The 20,833-nt window shown below is 46.8% G+C and overlaps 1 protein-coding gene across 1 annotated transcript in view; it reads right to left on the bottom strand.

The window, feature by feature from the left end:
- The window catches only part of FADS2 (fatty acid desaturase 2), a 40,090-nt gene that overhangs the window by 3,827 nt on the left and 15,430 nt on the right, over positions 1 to 20,833 (bottom strand). Inside the window, exons 5-10 of the mRNA XM_051967167.1 lie at positions 12,291 to 12,416; positions 5,571 to 5,631; positions 2,634 to 2,710; positions 1,317 to 1,414; positions 858 to 954; positions 82 to 161 (exon numbers count right to left, since the gene is read on the bottom strand). Of these exons, the coding sequence (XP_051823127.1) occupies positions 82 to 161; positions 858 to 954; positions 1,317 to 1,414; positions 2,634 to 2,710; positions 5,571 to 5,631; positions 12,291 to 12,416 (539 nt within the window). The remainder of the gene's footprint in view (positions 1 to 81; positions 162 to 857; positions 955 to 1,316; positions 1,415 to 2,633; positions 2,711 to 5,570; positions 5,632 to 12,290; positions 12,417 to 20,833) is intronic.

The following is a 20,833-nucleotide window of genomic DNA, read 5'->3' as shown; positions in this document are numbered from 1 at the left end:
TCAAGCCTCTGGCCCCCACCGCCCCCTCCCCCTCCCGACCTCCCTCTGGCCCCCACCGTGTCCGGCCCCCACCGCACTCACTGATGCTCAATCTGGAAGTTGAGGTGGCCGCTGAACCAGTCATTGAAGAAAGACTGCTCCACGTTGCAAGTGGCCGACAGCTGCGGGGAGAGGGGAGCTTAGGGGGAGGGAGGAGCCCGGCGCCAGAACCCCCACATCACAGCTGGAAGGGCCCCTCTGTGGCGCCCCCGACCGGGCCCCGCGGCAGGAACCTCCCGGCTCTGAGGGACCCTTCCCAGGGGGGCGGCCCCCTCCCCGCAAGGGTTCCCTCGGCCCTTAGCCCCATCCCACGCAGCTCTGCCTGCGGGGACCAGGAAGGAGGCGAATCCCTCCCCGGACGGCACTTCCGGGCCTTACCACCTTCCTCATAAGTTACCTGCCCACTAAATGCCCACCTCATATGTATCGTCTCCACACAAATAACCTCACAGATATTCTCTACCTCATTACCTAAACAGCTTCTTCGCTTATAACATGATCATCTCCACAGCATAAGTAAAGATGAGCTGCTCACGCCCACTCAGCACTTTTCTAGGTGAGACAAGACCGTCCCTGGCCCCTCTGAGCCCCTCGGGCTGGCAGCCCCCCCCCCCCCCGACTCCCTCCCCCCGCTCATCCCAGAGCTGGACCGATCCTGGGCTCCACCGTAGCCACGCGCGAGCCCCCAGCAGTGGGTTCCATTCGTTTACTGAGCCAAGTCAAACGAGGGTCCACAGGGGCCAGCGAGGTCGCAGCCTTCATGCGCCCCCCCCACGGGGGAAGGGAGGACAGACCCGGGATCCCCGCCCCCGCCTCACCTGGGAACTGAGCCAGTCCTGGTGTTTCTCCCGATCGATGTCCATGGGGATGTGATTCATCTGCGTGACCCACACGAACCAGTGGCTCTCCAGGAATCTGGCGAGAGGACACAACCGGCTCTCTGAATGTGCCCAGGGAAGGGGGGGGCGGAGAGGCCAGTGCCCCGTCGCCCACCGGGGTCAGCCAGGAGAGCGACGGAAGGCCGCGGTCCCCGAGGTGACGGGCGGGCGCTTCCCCACGCGCTCCATGCCCGACGTCGCCACGGCTACGAGCCGGCAGCGGGCACCCGGGCAGGGTCTCCGTCGTCAGGAGGAGGAGCTCGGGGCTTGGGGCTTTGGTCCCCACGTTGCCCTGCCCCTGTCCTGAGCTCCCGGCCCTCGGCCAAGGGGCCGAGTCTGAGGCAACGAGCGAAGGGCGGGGGACCCCGGCTCTCCCGGGGGTCGGCGGAAGGTGGCTACCTGATGAAGTTGAGCAAACAGAGGGATCCCAGGACGCCATAGAAAGGGATGTAGGTGATGAAGAAGCGGGTGTAGTAACTGATGGCCCAGGCCAGGTCCTAGGGAGAGGGGCAAACGATTAGCGAGCCTCCCACGGGTCGATGTTGTGTGTGTGTGTGTGTGTGCGTGCGTGAGCATGCGTGTGTGAGTGTGTGAGCACACGTGTGTGAGCACGCGTGTGTATGAGCATGCGTGTGAGAGCACATGTGAGCGTGTGCGTGTGTGAGAGCACATGTGAGTGTGTGCGTGTGTGAGCACGCATGTGTGTGAGAGCACGTTTGAGTGTGTGCACATGCATGTGTGTGAGACCACATGTGTGTGCGTGTGAGCATGTGTGTGCACGAGTGTGTGAGCACGTGTGTGAGAGAGCACGTGTGTGAGCACGTGTGTGAGAGCACGTGTGTGAGAGCACGTGTGTGAGCATGTGTGTGAGCGTGTGAGAGCACACATGTGTGTGAGCACACGTGTATGTGTGAATTGTGTGAGAGCACTGTGTGAGCATGTGAGAGCACACGTGTGTGTGAGCACGTGTGTATGTGTGAATGTGTGTGAGAGCACGTGTGTGTACGCACTTTCCAGGCTCTACACAAAGCACTAAGAAGTTATCGCATTGGAGAGGCTAAACAACCCTAGGGGGGAGCAGTGTAGCCACCATGAGCCCATTTTACAGATGAAGAAACTGAGGACGCATTAAGTCAGATGAGTTTCTTCAGGTTGCATCTGGGGGGCGATGCAAAGCCACTGCTCTGACGTCAGATGCAGCGCTGGGACCTTCTAGGGAGCCCCTGTTAAAGCGAAGAGAAGGGGCTGGCCCGATCATACAGAGAGCAGGGCGGCGGGAGGATTCACACCCGCTTCTCCTTGTCTGGGGCTCTCCCAGAGCTCGGATCCCTTATTCTACCCGATGCTGGTCCCTGCAGAGGATCCCCCCCAAACTCCCCCAGGGGTTTATAACAATCCCAGAATCAGAGTTAGAGGCAAGAGCCCGAGTTCGAATTCTGCCTTGGCTCTTAACCCGTGTGAATTTGGGCAAGGCCTTTAACCTCCCTGGGATCCGCTTCCTGAACAGGGGCTCAGACCAGACGAGCGCCAGGCTTCCCCCCTCCAGCCACTCCGTACAGGGAAGGAGAGCGGCCGATTCTGGGGGACCCCGGGCCTTCCGGCCGGCGCACACACTGCCCGGCTCCCAGCAGGTGGGAACGCCCCCTTCCCGAGGTCTGACACCAAGTGAACCCCCCCCTTTCCCCCCGGCCCCAGCGCCTGCGGACATCGACTCACCACCCAATCCTTGCGCACAATCATGGTCATGATGATCTGAAACTGGAAGTACAGCGGGATGAGCAGCGGGGGCCCAACTGCGGGGGGAGAAAAAGGGGGGACTCTGAGAAGGGCGGGGGATGGGGGTCCGAGCCGTCAGCGAGCCTGCCCGCCCCGGGCCCCTTCTGCGCGTGCGCAGGGACCCACTGGGGCCGACTCCCCTGACCACGGCCACGAGGATATCGTGCTGAGGAAATCTGGGGAGTCATCGTAGCGAAGAGGACCGGGCGAGCGCCGGGAGGCTAGAGCTGCTCTGGCTCGGCCCCAAACCTTCGCGGGACCGAGGACACGGGGCTCGCGCTCTCCGGGCTCGTTTCCTCATCTGCAGCGGGAGCGGGCGGGCAGCGCGTGGGACGTGGGGCCGGGAGACCCAAGCTGGGCCGCCCACGAGCTCCAGGACCGTCGGCGGGACACCCTCCGAGAGACTCGGCTTCCCCAGCCATAAAACGCACCATTTCACGGGGTGACGAGCCGGGAAGCCGAGCGAGACCTAAAACCGGGGTCGGGAGCCCGGCTCTGTACTCCATTCGCCTCTGAGCAAAGCACAAACACTTTTTTGTTCACTTAAAGCGTCTCCATTTCTTCATTTAAAAAATGGGAATAAAGATCTCTCTCACAGAGAGAGAAAGGGGAAAGGAGGCAGAGGTGGAGCTGAACCGGGGTCAGGAAGGGCCGAGTTCCATTCCAGCTTTAGACCATTTACTAGCTGGCTGCCTCGGTTTCCTCATCTGTAAAATGGGGATAGTAACAGCCCTTACCTCCCAATGCTCCAGGGAGGGGACAGCGAGTTGTAGTTTATAGATCCTAGATATGTCACCCTCATAACTGGATGGAATCTCCCATGATTCATGTCAATATTATCCTATCAATCACACTAATGATCGGTGTATATCCATTCTTTATTATTACATGCAATCTCCCTTCAATAGATTGCTTTGTGGAGTGTCTATTATTGACATAGTATTAATTAATACTAGTTATTATAATTAATCTATTATTATTATTTAGCATCCCCCAATATTAATGAAATCACTATAATATAAATAACAATATAATATTACATGTCATATTATATCATGAAATATGGTATATATAATATGATCATTCTATTATTAGGTGAGATCTCCAATTATTAAATAAATGGCAATGATCATAACAATGTAATACATACTAATCATCAATATATCGATATTATTGGATGGGAGAGCCTATTATTCATTCCAATCATTATGAAAATATAGATTATTAGAAGGAATTTATGATTGTGATTACCACTATTAGATAATATTTCCATCTGTATATTTATGAGACAATATACTATTAATATATTATTCTTATTGTTAGATAGAAACTCCTAATATTATGTTACTCACGATTGTTACAATAATACGATGAAATCGACGGTTATTACTTTTGTACTATTATTAGATACTCTCCAGTCATTATTAATTATAAGCCTAAAATATAACAATATGATATGTACTACTACTACTATTAGATACTCTCCAGTTATGATGGAGTCTGTTTGTTATTACTCTTACTTCTACTACTATTAGATATTCTCCAGTTATGATGGAGTCTGTTTGTTATTACTCTTACTTCTACTACTATTAGATACTCTCCAGTTATGATGGAGTCTGTGATTGTTATTACTCCTACTCCTACTACTATTAGATACTCTCCAGGTATGATGGAGTCTATGATTGTTATTACTCCTACTCCTACTACTATTAGATACTCTCCAGGTATGATGGAGTCTATGATTGTTATTACTCTTACTTCTACTACTATTAGATACTCTCCAGTTATGATGGAGTCTATGATTGTTATTATTCTTACTTCTACTACTATTAGATACTCTCCAATTATGATGGAGTCTGTGACTGTTATTATTCTTACTTCTACTACTATTAGATACTCTCCAATTATGATGGAGTCTGTGACTGTTATTACCCTTACTCCTATTACTATTAGATACTCTCCAGTTACGATGGAGTCTGTTTGTTATTACTCTTACTACTATTACTATTAGATGAATCCTTCAATTATTATTAAGTATAATTCTAGAATATAACAATATGATATGTCCTAATTAACATGTCATTATTATTATTATTATACTATTATTGTTCATCACAATGGTTACAATAATATAATTAGATGGAATCTATGATTGTTATTACTCTTACACTACTACAGTAAGATGAGTTCTCCAGTTAATATTAATTACAATTCTAGAATATAACAATATGATATGCACTAATTAACATATTCTTACTGTTAGATGCGTTCCCCCATTATTATATTAATCGCAATTGTTACAATGATATAAAATAATTAGGGGAATCTATGATTGTTATTACTCTTAGTGGAGAACTACCATTAAATCGAGTTCTCCAGTTATTGGTAATTATAATCCTAGAATATAACAATGCGATAAGTACTAATTATTAGCCTGCTATTGTTAGATAAGCTCGCCTATTACTGTTTTAATCACAATTGTTACTATATAAAATAATTAGTAGATGGAATCTATGATTGTTATTACTCTTACACTACTACTTTTAGACGAGTTCTCTAGTTGTTATTAATTATAATCCTATAATATAACATGATATGTACTAATTACTAATATATCATTCTTATTATTAGATGGGATTGCTTATTATTATGCTTATTATAACCGTTATGGTAATATAAAGTAATTATTAGATGGGGGCTATGATTGTTATTACTGCTACTACTCCCAGCTCTCATATCCTATGAACTCTCGGCTTTTCTCTTCACTTGAAAGGAGGTGTCCCCTGGTCACAAATGGGGGAGGGGCAGAGGGCGTGCAGGGTCTGGGGCCCGGGACAGGATTAGGGTGGGCGACCCGGGGCCGGCCACTGTACTCACTCAGAAAGAAGTACTGATGCTGGTGGTTGTAAGGCAGGTATTTCAGTTTCTTCTTGCCGTACTAGAGGAGAGAAGGGAAATCGTTAGAATTGTCTGGACTCCTGACCCTGGCCAGGTGGTGGTAGTGGGGGGGGGGGGAGGAGTCTGGGGGGTTTATTGTTGTATCCAACATCAACCCGGGCAGGAGTGGTAAGTATCACATCCCAAGGGATCTCAGCAGGCTAGAAGGAGGGGCCAAACTTCCCCAAAGGACATTTGAGGAAGATAAATGTAAAGTTCTCCATTGAAATAAACAATCAATTGCAGAAGGCCAGGACTGAGGATCAGAACTTCTCCCTGAGCTCACTCGGGAGCACCCGATGCGGCATAAAGCCACCTTTATCAAGCCCTCGCAATGTGCCAGGCCCCGACACCCCTGTATTTGCATTAGCAGAACAGCGCCGGATGAAAAGCCAGTCTGGCCTGGCTCTGAAGCCCAACCGAGCTCTGGCGACGACGGCTGGACGCCAGCCGACAGCGCGGGCTAGCTGCCCACCTGCTATACTACACCTCCGGCAGGGGAGGGACTCTCGGGCAGGGACGTCCATGGGGCAAACCCACCCAAGTGGAACACCGTTTCCTGTCCCCCTCAGCCAAGACCCACATTGTGTCAAGGCCCAGGGCCGGCCCCGGCGGGACTCGTCCGGGCCCGGAACTGATCTGGCCGGCTTTCGTACCCGGACAGTGAGTCAGAGCAAAGGGTGCAGGTGGGAAGGGCCGTGAGCCTCGGGGCCCTGGGACCAAACGGCACAAGAGGAGGAGGGTCGGCCTCGCTGCCAAGGACTGCCAAGGGCCAAAGTGTAGTTGAGGACAGCGGCCTTGGCAAATCTCCCCGGGGACTCGTTCAGCTCTGGGTTGAGTAAGCACCGGTGGGGCCGAGCCCAGTCTGTGGTTACAAGTCCTGGCAGCCCAAGCAGCATGGCGGGCCAGCGGCCAGCCGGATCCTCCGGGAACTCTGCAGCCTGGGCGTGAACACTGGATGGACCGCCCAGGCCTGGAGAACAAGGACCGTGGCGGGCAAGACCCATCATTGTACGGGATGGCCCCCGAAGCTCGGACTCGGCCAAAATCCCTCCAATCCAAGAGTCCAGCTCCGAACTCCATGTCTTGGACCCGCTTATCCTCCATATCTGGAACACCCTCCCTTCTTTGCCTCCTCTTCCTGGTTTCCTTCAAGACCCAGCTCAGGGCAGCTAGGTGGTGCAGTGGATAGAGCACCAGCCCTGAAGAGTTCAAATCTGACCTTAGACACTTAACACTTCCTGGCTGAGTGACCCTGGGCAAGTCACTTAACCCCAACTGCCTCAGAAAAAAAGAGACTCCGTTCAAATCCCACCAGATGAAAAAAGGCCTTTTTAGACATCCCAAGACTAGGGCCTTCCCTCTAGGATTACCTTCCATCGACTCTGAAAAAAGATCTCTTCTAGGCCACAGAGCTGTTTGCATGCTGTTTCACCACCAGCGGGAGCTCCTTTAGGGCAAGAATTGTCTTTTGCCTTTTATTTATATCCCAATGGTTAGCACAATGGTTGGCATACAGTAAGTGCTTAATAAACATGCCCTGATTAGCTTGAATGGGATTGAATACAGCTGTCTAAGAACAAACAAGAATATGAAGACTTCAGAGAAGCAAGAGGAGACTTCTCTGAACTGATGCAAAGCGAGGGAAAAAGACATCACTGATTCTTTGTAAGGTTTTAAAGCCCTATCGGGCAGTTCCATGACCGATCTGGAACATTAAAGCTTCGCCCAAGACTACGGACAATTCCCACCCTCAGCCACTACTGGGGGAGAATAAGCCCGATCTCCCCCTAAAGCCCAGTATTAGCTGGGTAACACCGGTAAGTCCCTTCCCATGATGCCCTGCATGGACTCTCCATCCTATTCGTGGTTCCACCTTCTACCTTCCCCAACTCCGTCCCTCCCTGCCTAGGGCATATGAGATGCTTAAATACGACCAATCGCCTGATGGATGGAAGCCCAGCTCTGCCTTTTCCTATCCTGGGCCCCCTAATTTTTCTGAATCTCACTCAGTTTTCCCATCCGTCCCCTAAGGGAGATCGACTCAACAACCTCTGTCTGCCACGACTCTGGCGGAAGTCCACGTCTCCCCTTCTCCCTCCCAGAGTAGGTGAGCTCGCCAAGGACAGGGGCTGTCTCCGTCTCCCAAGCCTGACACACAATTGTAACTGACCTTGACAAACCACGTTCCAGATATTACTTATCTCTTTTGATTCTCACTGAGCCTACCAATCCACATCTCAGCCAGCATTAGCATTATACCCATTTTAGAGATGTAATTAACTGAGGCACAGAAAAATGACTTGCCTAAAGTAACAGAGCTAATTGGAGTCTGAGGCAGGTGGTTGCTACATGGATCTGAACCGATTTCTTGGTTCCTTCCCTGTAAAATGAGGGGTTGAAAAGGCAGGGAAGAGCCCTCTCAGTTCTAAATTCTGTTATCCTATGCCTTTTGATACAACTTGAGAAGGATTATAGGGAAAAGGGTCAGCACCCCAGATTCAGGGAGCTCGGGACTCAAGGGAGGCCCTGAAGGGTGCATTACCTTTAAGAAAGAAAGGTAAGTTGAGGCAGGCTCTCCCTTGGCTGTCTGGGCAGAGTACCCAGGGGCTAGGGCCTGAGAATACCTATCTGGAAAGGCCCGGCCACCTCCCCCAACTGTTTTTCCTCCATTTGTACAATGACACATCTATTCAATCAGCTTAATCTTCTCCGGAGAGATAAGAGATCTTTCTCTTCCCAGGGGAAATGAAAGAATTGGGGGAAAAGTCTTCCCATCTCAGCCGGCTTAACTGGGCACTTTGGGGGGTGACATCACTTAGAACCACTAGATTCTCAACTGACCAGTGGCGTGTTTCAGGTCCCGGTGAGGAGGAGGATGGGATCTGGTGCAAGAAGGGGGCAGGATGCAGCTCTGGAGATGAGGTTACTAAGGCAGAGAGGGCGAGCCAGCACCATGGAGAGGGCCTCGGGCTGGAAGTGGGCTAAGTCGCTGACTCTCTCAGTCTGTGTCTCATCTCTAAAATGGACAGTAGGGGGTGGTCTAGACCAGTGGGTCTCCAAGTATAGACCAGAGGATGCTGGGGTCTCGAAATCCTTTCCGAGGGTCTACAAATTCAGATTTAGCTTTTATTTCTAATATGGTCAATATCCAGAAAAATAACCCACATAAACACAAGGGCAGATCCCCAATCATTTTTGATAGCATAAAGAACCCCAGGGGCCCTCTCAAGGCTCCAGGCTCTGCATCCCCAATCTGGTGACTTTCCTCATTGAGCTTCTAAGTCCTGACCATCCTCCACCTCCACACTTTCCTCCCAGCTGTCCCTTCCCCCCCTGGGCCGCCTCCACTTGAGTTCGGGCCATGGGAACCAGCCATGCAGATGTCTCCAACAGCCTTGGAGCAAATCCCTATTCCCACTCCTCCCCTCCTCCCATCTGCCTTTCAACATCCCAAGCTTTAACATTCCTTAGGCATGGGCTTAATCACAAGATGTCAGAAAATCTCGGAGGTCAAACCTCTTCTTTTCCAGAGAGGAGATCTGGGACCCAGACAGGGAAAGGGATTTGGCTAAGCTCACACAGATAAGGGTGGGGATCGGATTTAAGTCCCGGTCCCCCAGCTACCAATCTAGAGTTACTGCTACCGCCCCTCGAAAAGCAACATCACTTCTTCGTAAAGCATTATTGCCCCCTCGTAAAGCCTCGCCACCCCCTTGGACCCCTTGGAGGACCATAATCCCTCTGGCTAGACAGCCCCCCCCCCCAAAAAAAAAGCATCGTTGCCCCCTCATAAAGCATCGTCAACCCCTCATAAAGCATTGCCACCCCTTCGGACCAAGGCTGGGTCGTCACGGCTTCCATGTTAGCACACTGGTCCTAAATTCCAACACCATCAGTGGGATTTCAGAGTATTTAACAGGTTTTCTCCTCCCAGGGAGAGTAGGAAGGGCGTGCACGGTGGGGGAGAAACAGAATCAGAGATCCGGAGCTTGAAAGGCCATTTAGTCCAACACTCGTTTCAAAGAAAAGGAAATCAAGACCCTGGGAAGGTCTGCGACCCTGGGAAGAACTTAACCCCACCTGGGGCTCTGTGAACTGACTAGGAAACTCGGTGGCATCTAACGTTTCTCCTAGCTCTCCATCGATGACTCAAGGGTTTCTCTTAAACCATAATCCCTCTGGCTAGACAGAGTCCCCCCCCCCCCAAAAAAAAAAAGGGGTCATGTCCTCAAATCCCCAGCTCTGGCCCCTGGGAACTGAACCCACAGCAGGTGTTAAACAAAGGTTTACCGGATTGATGAGTAAATGAACACTACACTACAGTGGGCCCCGACCCCTGAGACCGGACTTCATGGGAAGGAACAACGCCGCCGTCCTGCTCAGAGACCCCTCCCGCCCCAGAAATGAAACAGGATGCCTTTTGTTTCTGGAAAGAGGATTTCCATGAAATCTCAATGCTGGCAAGGCCAGGAGTAATCCTGTTGCTAATGGCAACCTGATTTTAATTCAAACCCCTAGCATTTAAGATAAGCCTGTTCCAGACAAGGTGTCCTGGGGGCCTGCCTGACTCCATCTTACTCGGACCCAGATTGGATTCCGTCTCAGGCCCAGAGCTAGAGGTCACTGAGTCCGGCCCCCTCAACTTACTGAGACACGGAGAAGTCAAGTGACTCGTCTACTCATTAGAGAGAATATGAGGCGATTCACTCCCAGGACTGCTAACTTAAAATGTTCTTTGTGGGGGAAAGAGCAGGGGGAGAAAAAGACAGAGACAAAAAGAGACAGAGAGGGAAAGAGACAGAGTAGGAGAGAGACAAAGAGGAGACAAAGAGACAGATGAAGAAAGAGATGACAAACAAAAAGAGACAAAAAGAAAGAGAAAGAGAGATAAAGAGACTCAGAGAACCAGAGTAAAGACAGATGTTAAGAGAGACAGATGGAGAGAAAAAGAGAGCGGGATGGAGGGGGGGAGAAGAAGGGAAGGAGAGAGAAAGAGAAAGAGGAACAGAAAGGAGAGACAGGGACAAAAAGACACAGAGACACAGAGATAAAGAGAAAGAGGAGAGATGGAGAGACTCAGAGAGACAAAGATGAGATATGAGACAGAGAGACAGAGAGATTGTTGTATTCACAATTCTTTCTTGGGTTTGCTTTTTTCCTCACATTCAAAAAATACCCAACAATACCAGTTCTTAAGATCAGAAAGACCTCAGTGGCCATGTAGGGTAACCCTTCCATCTTATGCAAGGAAAAACTGAGGCCCAGGGAAGTTAGTGACATTCACCCAAGCCATCAGATCTTGGAAATCCCCTCTGAGGGTTGTTGCAAGAACCTTCTCATTCCTATACGTTAGGAAACCGAGGTCCGGAGCCATCAAGTGCCTTCCCAAGGTCACGATCATCCCAGCCGTGTCTCGGGCCCACAGATTCTTTAGACTGGAGGCCCATTTGTTAAAGGCGGAGAGAATTCCAGGCCCTTACATGGTGGCAGGCCTCCAAACACTCCTTCTATCTACACATCTACACAGGTAAGCCCCAATCCAGGCCCGCGGAAGGTTTCCCAAGGGGAGGGCAAGACCAGACTTTGAGGTTGGAAGAGAGGTTCTGGTCTAGCAGGTCTGGCCAGAAAACAGCTGCCACTTGGAAAGATGTGGGCTTCTGTGGCCGAGGGAATCATAGCTGTTCTTCCTGGCCCCCGCGGGCAGAGCCAGGAGCTCCCTCCTGCTCCGAACCAACTCCTCCTTTTCCACTAGGCTTTTGTGGCAAAGGGAATCAGACCTTTTCCAGGCTTCTTATACCTCAACCCTTTTCTCCCTCTCTCCTACTCAGCTGTGCCTCCCTCAGGACTCCATCTCCCAACTCCGGGCAGTGCCCCTGCTTGAGCACTCCTCCTCCTCCTCGGGGCCTCCTGGCTTCCTTCAGATCCCAGCTAAAATCCCACTTTCTAGCAGAAGCCTTTCTCGCCGGCCTCAGTGACCGAGCCTTCCTTGGCTCCGATTTATCCTTCCTTGCAAAACTGGCTATTTGTTGTCTCTCCCCCATCAGATGGCGATCCCTGAGGAACAAGGGCTTTGCTTTTGTTCGTGTCAGAGGCTCCGACTTTGCTTGGCCAGGGGGGAAAGCTGAAAAGTTTATGCCTGGATGCTGGGAAACAGCTCCCAGAATAAAAGGGACTGCCTCCCAATGGGATTGGTCTCTCCCTCCATGGAGGCCTTCAAGCACAGGAGGATGACCGCTTCTCCCCATGTTGAAAATCTATGTTTAGGTATGGGTGGTTCAGGGTGACCTCTGTGCTCCCTTCCAGGGCTAAGATTCCAAATGAGATCTGGGCTTCCCTAGGAACTGATAAACGCTCCTGCAGATGACAGACAGAACCTTAAACTTGGGAGCTGGGAAGACCTGGGGTCAAAAGTACCTCAGACAACTGTATCACGCATTTAAAGTGGGGAAGCACCCAAGCGATGATCTAACCCAACTCCACTCATTTACAGATGAGGAAACTGAGTAAGATTTGAACCCAAGCCTTCTAGATTAGCAAGGGGAGGGAGCACGGCCCTAGCTGAAGTCATGCTGGGCCTTTCCGAGAGCCCCATTTTTGTGCCACTTTCTTATTATACCTCACTACTCAGAGGAGCTCCCTCCCTCCTCCTCCTCTTACCTCCACCGGCTGCCACTCGCCCAGGACAAAGATGTGGAGCATGTTCACGTCGGGATCCTTCTGGAAGATGTTGGGCTTGGCGTGATGCTGGAAGTGCCGATGATTCCACCAGTTGGCCGAGGCTCCCTGGAAAGGGAAAGGGCAGGGATGAGGCTGATAGGCCCTGATTTGGGACCTGATGCTGGCCGGAGCCTGGAGTTCTGGGAAATGGCCCATCCATCCCGAGCACCGGCACCAGAAAAAAAATCAAAACACAATGGCAACACTTCCTAGCTGTGTGATCCTGGGCAAGTCACTTAATCCCAATTGCCTCGGCAAAAAAATTAAATTAAAAAAATTAAAAAGACACAATGGCAAAGACAGCCAGGAACTGTGGGTAGGGGTGATCCGATACATAAAAAAAAGAGAATCCACTATATACTATGTTCATAAAAAATCCCTTAAAAGATAAAGAAGTCAAACAGAGCCATCAAGAAACCTGTTATGGGTAATGAAATATATCTCTCTAGTCTTAAAAGAGAAGTGGAGGCTACCAGGGCAGAATGCTGGATACACTGTCAGATATACACTGAATATATATATTCTGAGTATATATACTGAGTATCTATACAACTATATACTTGTTTTTGCTTCAATGTTTTTCTTTGCAACAAGGGAGGGTTTAATCTGGAGAGGAAGATGGGCGACAGGGAAGAGACATTTCCAGAAATCGCCAATATAAAAAACAAAAGACATTGAATTAAAAAAGGCTTTTTTTTTCTCTCCTCCTTTAAGTGGAAAGGGAAGTCTCTCCATTAAAAAAAAAAAGGGAACTCTGTGACCTGTTTCTTCTTCTGTAAAAGAAGATTGGATTAGGCAGTCCCTCTTCCAGCTGGGATATTTTATAGACCAGATAACTGGCAAGGCCTTTTCTAGTTCTAAATCCATGAAAAGTCATAGTGCAGTGAGAAGAGATCTAGAGATTATCCGCTCAGATCCTTTTAGCAGGAGGCCCAGAGACATTAAAGTGGATAATTAAAGTGCTATCTGGGGCAGAATCCTAACTTGACCTTCCAGCACCAGCCCAGCCATAAGCCACTAATTCTGTCCCAGTTCCCCAGCCCGAGTTTTCTTCTCAGAACTGAAATAAGCTGGGATGGCTGGATGGGAAAGTAACGGATGACTGTGGCCGTTACGATTAGACACCTGCACCTGCTCTCCATTTATCTGTCTCGCGTGGGATCCGGCCATTCCCAAGGGAGGCTGTCCGTTTTCGGAACGACAAGCCCAGGGCCCCGGCTTTGGTGGGAGGCACTCCTTCTTGCCCGATTAATCTGAAGATCACTGACAAGCCACAGCTGGCTTGTTCGCTTCCCGAGGTAGAGATCCGGACACAGATGGCAGATTTGCCAAAGTCCCGGCTTGTGCCAAGAACGTTTCCCAAGAATGCTTGCTCGAGCAAAGAAGGGTTTTCATTGGTTGGCCCACGCTGGACCAGGATATTAACCTGGCAAAAGTTCCCTACTTGATTGAGATATCTGTGCTGACAGGTTCTGGGGAGAGAGCACAAGGGCTGCCCGGCACATCATCGAGCAATGGAGTCCAGGGAGACGCCTCGAGCCCATGTTATGTCTCTGCTCTGCTCAAGAGGCTCCCTTAGCTCCCTTTGCCGAGTAATCCCTTCTTCCTGGAGCGCTCTCCCCCGCCTCAGCTCTAACTCCCGGTTTCCCTAAGTCCCACCGTCTGCAGGAAGTCTTCCCCAATTCCTCCTAATTCCTGTGCCTGCCTCCTTTTAATTCCAATCGATTGTGTATGGAGCTTATTTATACATAAAGTCTGCGTGTTGTTCTTCCTGTTATCGTGGGAGCTCCTTGTGGGCAGGGCCTGATTTTTGCCCCTTTTGGTATTCCAGCAGCATACAGCAAGCGCTTCATAAATGCTGGCTAGATGTTGAATGAGCAAATGTTTAAAATATGGATGGAAAATCCTTTTCTTTACTACCTGAAGGCAGCTTAAAACATCCAGGGTCACTAAGGGCTGGCTAACTGGGTACCCCTGGGCCAGAGATGGCTCTCTGCTCTCCTGGAAATGGCTGCTCCCTCTGAGGATACAAACTGCTCCTCAGCAGACCTCCCAAATAGAATGCTTTATATCCATGACCTCATTTGATCCTCACAAGAGATAGAGGGAGAGGCTATTTGACAGATGAGGAAACTGAAAGCTACCTCCCTCTTCTCTGCCGCCTCTGACCACCCAAGGAAATACTGAACGGCAAGAAAATGCCTGGAAGAAATTTTTAAAAATCAGTCGGGATCAAACCCAAATCAGCCCCTGGGCGGGATGTCACAAGACCTGGATTCTGAATCCTCTGCCATTTACTAACTGGCTGATCCTGGATATAGCATTTTCTAGTGTCTCGTTTTCCTTCTCTATAAAATGAGGACGTTGTGCTTTGTGGTCCCCAAGATCTTTCCTGTTGTTTAAAAGTCTGGAAAGCTTAGACTAACCCAGAGCCAGTTCCGTAAGGCTGTGAAGTGGAATTCCCTCCCCCTTTACCTCCAGCCCTGGAAAACATCTTATATGTCAGGCCAAAAGCTAATGTCATGACTGGACAGAGCCAAGATGGCAGAGCATGGGCAGCAATCCAGATGCATTCTTACATTACCCTCCAAAAACTTTAAAATAACACCGACCTCACATTTTGGAGTTGTAGAGCCAACAAGAAGTGAGGGCGAGACATTTTCTCAGCCCAAGATGATTTAGGAAGTCTACAGAAGTATCGGTGATACCGACATTGGGGCCTGAGAGCAGCATCAGCAGCAGTTTTAAGAGCTCTCCAGAACCCATAACAGGGTCAGATCTATTAGCAGTGACTACAGATGACACTGACTCGCAACTCTTGTGCTCATTCACAGTTCTAAGTTACAGTTCCAGGGCAGAGAGAAGTGCTAGAGGTGGCAGGGAAGACCAAAAAAACAAACTATGAAGAAGACGATCATAGAAAAACAGCCATAAACCAAATCTCAAAGAAAAATACTCATTGGACCCAAACCCAACAAGAATTTCTGGAAGATTTAAAGAAAGAGATCAGAGTGGTATAAAAAAATTGGGGAAAGAAATGAAAATGATGCAAGAAAATTATGAAAAGCACAAAAATAATGAAGATAGAACAGTTTTAAAAAACACAACTGGCCAAATGATAATAGAGGCACAAAAATTCACTGAAGTAAAGAACTCCTTAAAAAAGTAGAGTTGGCCAAATGTGAAAAGAGGTATAAAATCTCACTGAAGGAAAAAATTCCTTAAAAATTAGATTTGAGCAAGTGAAATCTTATGACTCCACGAGACACCAAGAAACAATAAAACAAAGACAAAAGATGAGAAAAATAGAAGAAAATGTGAGCTATTTCATTGAAAAGACAACTGACCTGGAAAATGGATCCAGGAGAAATCATTTAAGAATTATTAGATTACTTGGAAGCCATGATAAAAAAGAACCTAAAACATCATATTTCAAGAAATTATCAAGGAAAACTATTCTGATATCTTAGTTCCATAAAGGAAAATAAAAATTGGAAGAATCCACTGATCACCTCCAGAAAGAAATTCCAAAATGAAAATCCCCAAGAATATTATAGCAAAATTGCAGAGCTTCGAGGTCGGGGAGGACCTAATTGGAGGCAGCCAGAAAGAAACACTTTAAATATCATGGAGTCACAGTCAGACTATAATACAAGTTTTAGCAGTTTCCACGTTAAAGGAGTAAAGGTTTGGAAAATGATATTTCAGAAGGCAAAGAAGCTAGGATTACAGCAAAGCTGAATGTAATCTTTTGGGAGAAAAATTAGATATTTAAGATGATAGAAGATTTCAAGCACTCCTGATGAAAAGAACTGAACTGAACAGAAAATCTGACATTCAAACACAAGACTTAAAGGCATAAAATGGTAAACTTAAAAGAGTAATCATAAGGGTCTCAATAAAGTTAAACTATTTATATTCCTATGTGGGAAGATGATATATGTAACTCCTAAGAGCTTTATCATTATTAGAACAGTTAGAAGGAGTCTGCATAAACAGTACATAAATATGAACCCATTATGTTACAATAATCTTCAAAAAAAAAAAAATGAAGGGGCGAGAAAGGGGGATGCACTGGGAGAACGGGAAAGAGAGAGGTACAATGGGGAAAATTTTCTAACATAATAGAGGCACACAAGGAAGAGCTTTTATAGTGGAGAGGAAAATGAATGGAGGGGTAGGGAGTAAGTCTTTAAGCTCACTCTTTGTTAAAATTGTTTTTATTTTAATGGTATATTATTTTTTCTAATGACAAGTAAAAATGATTTTCAGCATTTATTTTTGTAAGATCTTGAATTCCAATTTTTTTCTTCCTCCCTCCCTTACCTCCCTACTCCTCAAGACAGAAAAACATCTAATATAGGCTAGATATGCACAATTATTTTAAACATATTTCCCGATTGGTCCTTTTGTAAGAGAAAAATGAGAACAAACGGAGAAAATCACAAGGAAAACAACAACAAGATGAAAATACCATGATTTGATCCACATTCACTCTTCATAATTCTTTCTCTGGATGTGGATGGTATTTTCCATTCAAAGACTATTGAAATCATCTTGGGTCATTATATTGCTGAGAAGAGCCAAGTCTATCGTAGCTGATCATCACACAATCTTGCTGTTACTGTTGTACAATGTTTTCTTGTCAGAATTAATTCAAAGAAGAAAAATATGTATAACGCAGCCAATTGTATATTGAAATATATCTTATCTAATAGGGAAACAGAAGGGAAAGGGGATAAGAGATGGAGGTGGGAGGTGGGCGTAGGGGATAGGTCAATAAAAGGAAGGCTGTGTTAAGGGAGTCAGGGGTCAGAAGCAAAACAGACTTTTGAGGGGAGATAAGATAAAAAGAGAAGGATATATCAAAGGAAATAGAATGAAGGGAAATACACAACAATCATAACTGTGAATGTGATGAGCTCACCTGTAAAATGGTAGCCAATATTAGAATGGATTAGAAACCAGAACCTAACAATATGCTGTTTATAAGAGACACATTTGAAACAGAAACAAACAGAGGGAGTTAAAATAAAGGAATAGAAGCTATTTCACTTCAGCTGAAGTTAAAAAGACAGGGGCAGCAATCATGATCTCAGACAAAGAAAAAGCAAAACCAAACCTAAAGAAAAAAGATAATCAGGTGAACTACATTTTGCTAAAAGGTACTATAGTTCATGACTTATTACCCCCAACATTTACAGGAAATTTCACTGATCAAAGACTTTATTTCTCAAATATATAGAGAATTGAGTCAAATTTATTTTAAAAAAAAATCAGTCATTTCCCCTCATTGATGAATGGTCAGTAGACGTGAACAGACAGTTTTCAGAGAAAGAAACCATGAAAACATGCTCTAAGTCATTTGATTAGAGAAATGCAAGTTAAATAACCCAGAGGTACCACCTCACCCCTATCAAAAAAGATAAATGTTGGAGGGTTGAGAAAGAGATTTACTAATTAACTGTGAACTTGTCCAATGGTGCTGAAGAACAATTTGGAACTAGGCCCGAAGGGTTATAAAACAGCGCCCAGCCTTTGATTCAGCAATATGGTTATTGTCGGTATTCCAAAGAGATCAAATAAAAAGGAAAGCACCCAAATGTATGATATTATTTATAGCAGCTCTTTTTGTAGTGAAAAACCCTGGAGATTGAGGAGATATCTATCAATTGGGGAACAGCTGAACAAGCGTGCTACATCATTATAACTATAAGAACTATATATATAGTTCTTATATTATATATGATTAATTATATAATATTATATATAATATTAATTGTATGTACAATTATATAATTATATATTATAACTATAAGAACGATATATATTATATTATGTATAATATTAATTATATAATTATAATATTAATTAATTGCATACATAATTATCATATATTTATGTATTATAACTAAGAAATATATATAGTTCTTACATTATATATATTAATTGTATACATAATTATTATGTAATATTTATATAATATAACTATAAGAACTACATATAGTTCTTATATATAATATTAATTAGTTGTATAGATAAATATTTATATATTATAACTAAGAACTATATATAGTTCTTATATATATTGATTAATCATATACATAATTATTATATAATATTTTAACTATAAGAACTACATATAGTTCTTGTATTATATATGATTAATTATATAATATTGATTGTATATACAATGATTATTATAATATATATATCCTATATAATAATATTATATAATTATATATATAACTATATATGACTACAAAAAATGATAAGGGGCAAGATTTCTACGAACCGATGCAAAATGAGGTAAGCAGAAGTGGGAGCTCATGGCACACGGGCCCAGTGATGTAACGATGATCAGCTGTGCAAGACTTGGCTACTCTGAGCAATACAAGGATCTAAGATCATTTCAAAAGATAATGCCGTGCCGACAAACGCTAGCCGCCTCCAGAGGCAGAACTGCTGAGCTGAATGCAAGGAGAAATATCATTTTCTTGCTTTTTTTCTTCTTTTTTTAATATGACTCATATGGAAATGTTTTAGATGATTTCCCATGCATAACTGATATATCAGTTATGATATATATGATATGATATATGATATGATATGATATGATCTATCATCTGCCTTCTCAGTGAATAAGGGAGAGAGAGAGGAAGAAAATTTGGAATTCTAAATTTTAAAAAGTTTTAAAATAAATAATGGAATTAAAAAACCAAAAAAAAAAAAAAAAGTTCTGTTTCTCCCATGAGGCTCTTCCCATCTGGCTCCAGCCTCCCTTCCTCATTTACTACACACCAGTCCCCTTCACTCACTCTGTGTTCTTGCCCAAGGGGCCCGGGATTGATCAATAGACATGATGTTTCATTTCTTTTTTTTTTTTTAATTTTTATTTAATAATTACTTTATATTGACAGAATCCATGCCAGGGTAATTTTTTTTTAACAACATTATCCCTTGCACTCGTTTCTGTTCCGATTTTTCCCCCTCCCTCCCTCCACCCCCTTCCCTAGATGGCAAGCAGTCCTTTATATGTTGGATATGTTGCAGTATATCCTAGATACAATATATGTTTGCAGAGATGTTCCATTTCCTACCTGGAGCCGGCTTCCTTCTTCCCAAGCACCTCTGAGCTTCATTTAAAGCTCAGTCCAAGGGCCACATTCCCTCTGCCCCGTTGTTCTACTTCCTGACATGCATATGCTGTTCCCCCCCCATCCAAGGGACACAACAGGGCAGTGTGGGTTCCCTTTCATAGCTTTGAATCCCTGGCCCCGGCAGTGTCTGGCACACAGGTGGCGATTAGCAAATGCTTACTGAGCAAATGAATGGCCGATTTCAGGGAGAGTGGGAGAAAGAGCTAGGAGGAGAATCTGGGCCGCCTGAACAAGCCCGCTCCCCCTCCTTCCCCAGGGTCTGGGTGCCAAGTAACCCGGGCTCCTCCCCGCCCTCCATTCAGCCTCCAAAAGCAAGTGATACAGAGGAGGGGCGGTAACAAGGGCCTGGCCATTACCGAGCCCTCCAGCCGGCCCCCAGAGCTGGGGTTCAGCCCCCCCAGCCAGCCTGGGGGGCGCCCCTTCCTCTGGAGCAGGACCAAGCAGGGCCACACAGACCCTCCTTGTGGAGCCCACAAGGCTGAGGCTGCCGAGGAGGGGGATGTTGCTTTTCAGCATTCAAGAGCGTTTTTATTAGAGATGGGAGAGCAGGAGAAAGGACACAAAGGGCTCCCTGTGCGGCTCGAGGCCCCCAACTCTGGCAGGAAACCAGACCCTCGCCGGAGCTCAGGCCGTTGCTTACGAAGCTGGGTCTCCCATCCTCCTGGGCCGGCAGGCCAGAGGCTCCCATCCCACAGCCCGGGCCCTCAGGAGCTCAAGCCGGCCTTGACGAGGCTCCTCCTCACTGCTCAAGCAGGAGAGAATCGGCTTGTGGGGGAGAGAACAGGGAAGGTGAAGAGCCTGGAGGGCCCAGCGGTCAGAGCCGCCAGGTTCTATGGGAGAGCCGGGCCAATGGCTGCACCGGAGGGCAGGACCATGGGGGCCAGGTCAGTGAGCTAACTGAGGCCTGAGGAGGCCAGGGGAGAGACCCACTACTCCCCCATTCTACAGATGAGGTAACAGGCCAAGAGAGGTGTGGCCCCGGGTCACCCCACTAGCAATGATCCAAGGAAGGATTTAAATTCAAGTCCTGACTCCAGTTTCAGCACTACCTACTGAGCTCCCTGGCCACTAGAGCCACTAGGCTCTCTTAGGGCTCATGTTTCCTTTGTTTATTTTTGCTTTTAAATAATGTCTTTAAAAATTACCAAGGAAACCAATTATTCTAAAATACGGTTATCAAAATATTTTTGGAAACACATTCATGGACCCCAAAGTGAAAAAGCCCTGCTGCACTCTCATTTGCCCATTGTAGAGATAGGGAAAATGAGGCTTGGAAAGAGGGAAGTCTTATGTTCAGTGGGGGTGGGATGGGGGGCTCCCAGT

This window comes from Antechinus flavipes, chromosome 6 (assembly GCF_016432865.1).
Source record: "Antechinus flavipes isolate AdamAnt ecotype Samford, QLD, Australia chromosome 6, AdamAnt_v2, whole genome shotgun sequence".
Lineage (NCBI taxonomy): Eukaryota > Metazoa > Chordata > Mammalia > Dasyuromorphia > Dasyuridae > Antechinus > Antechinus flavipes.
This window is presented reverse-complemented; position numbering and strand designations above follow the sequence as displayed.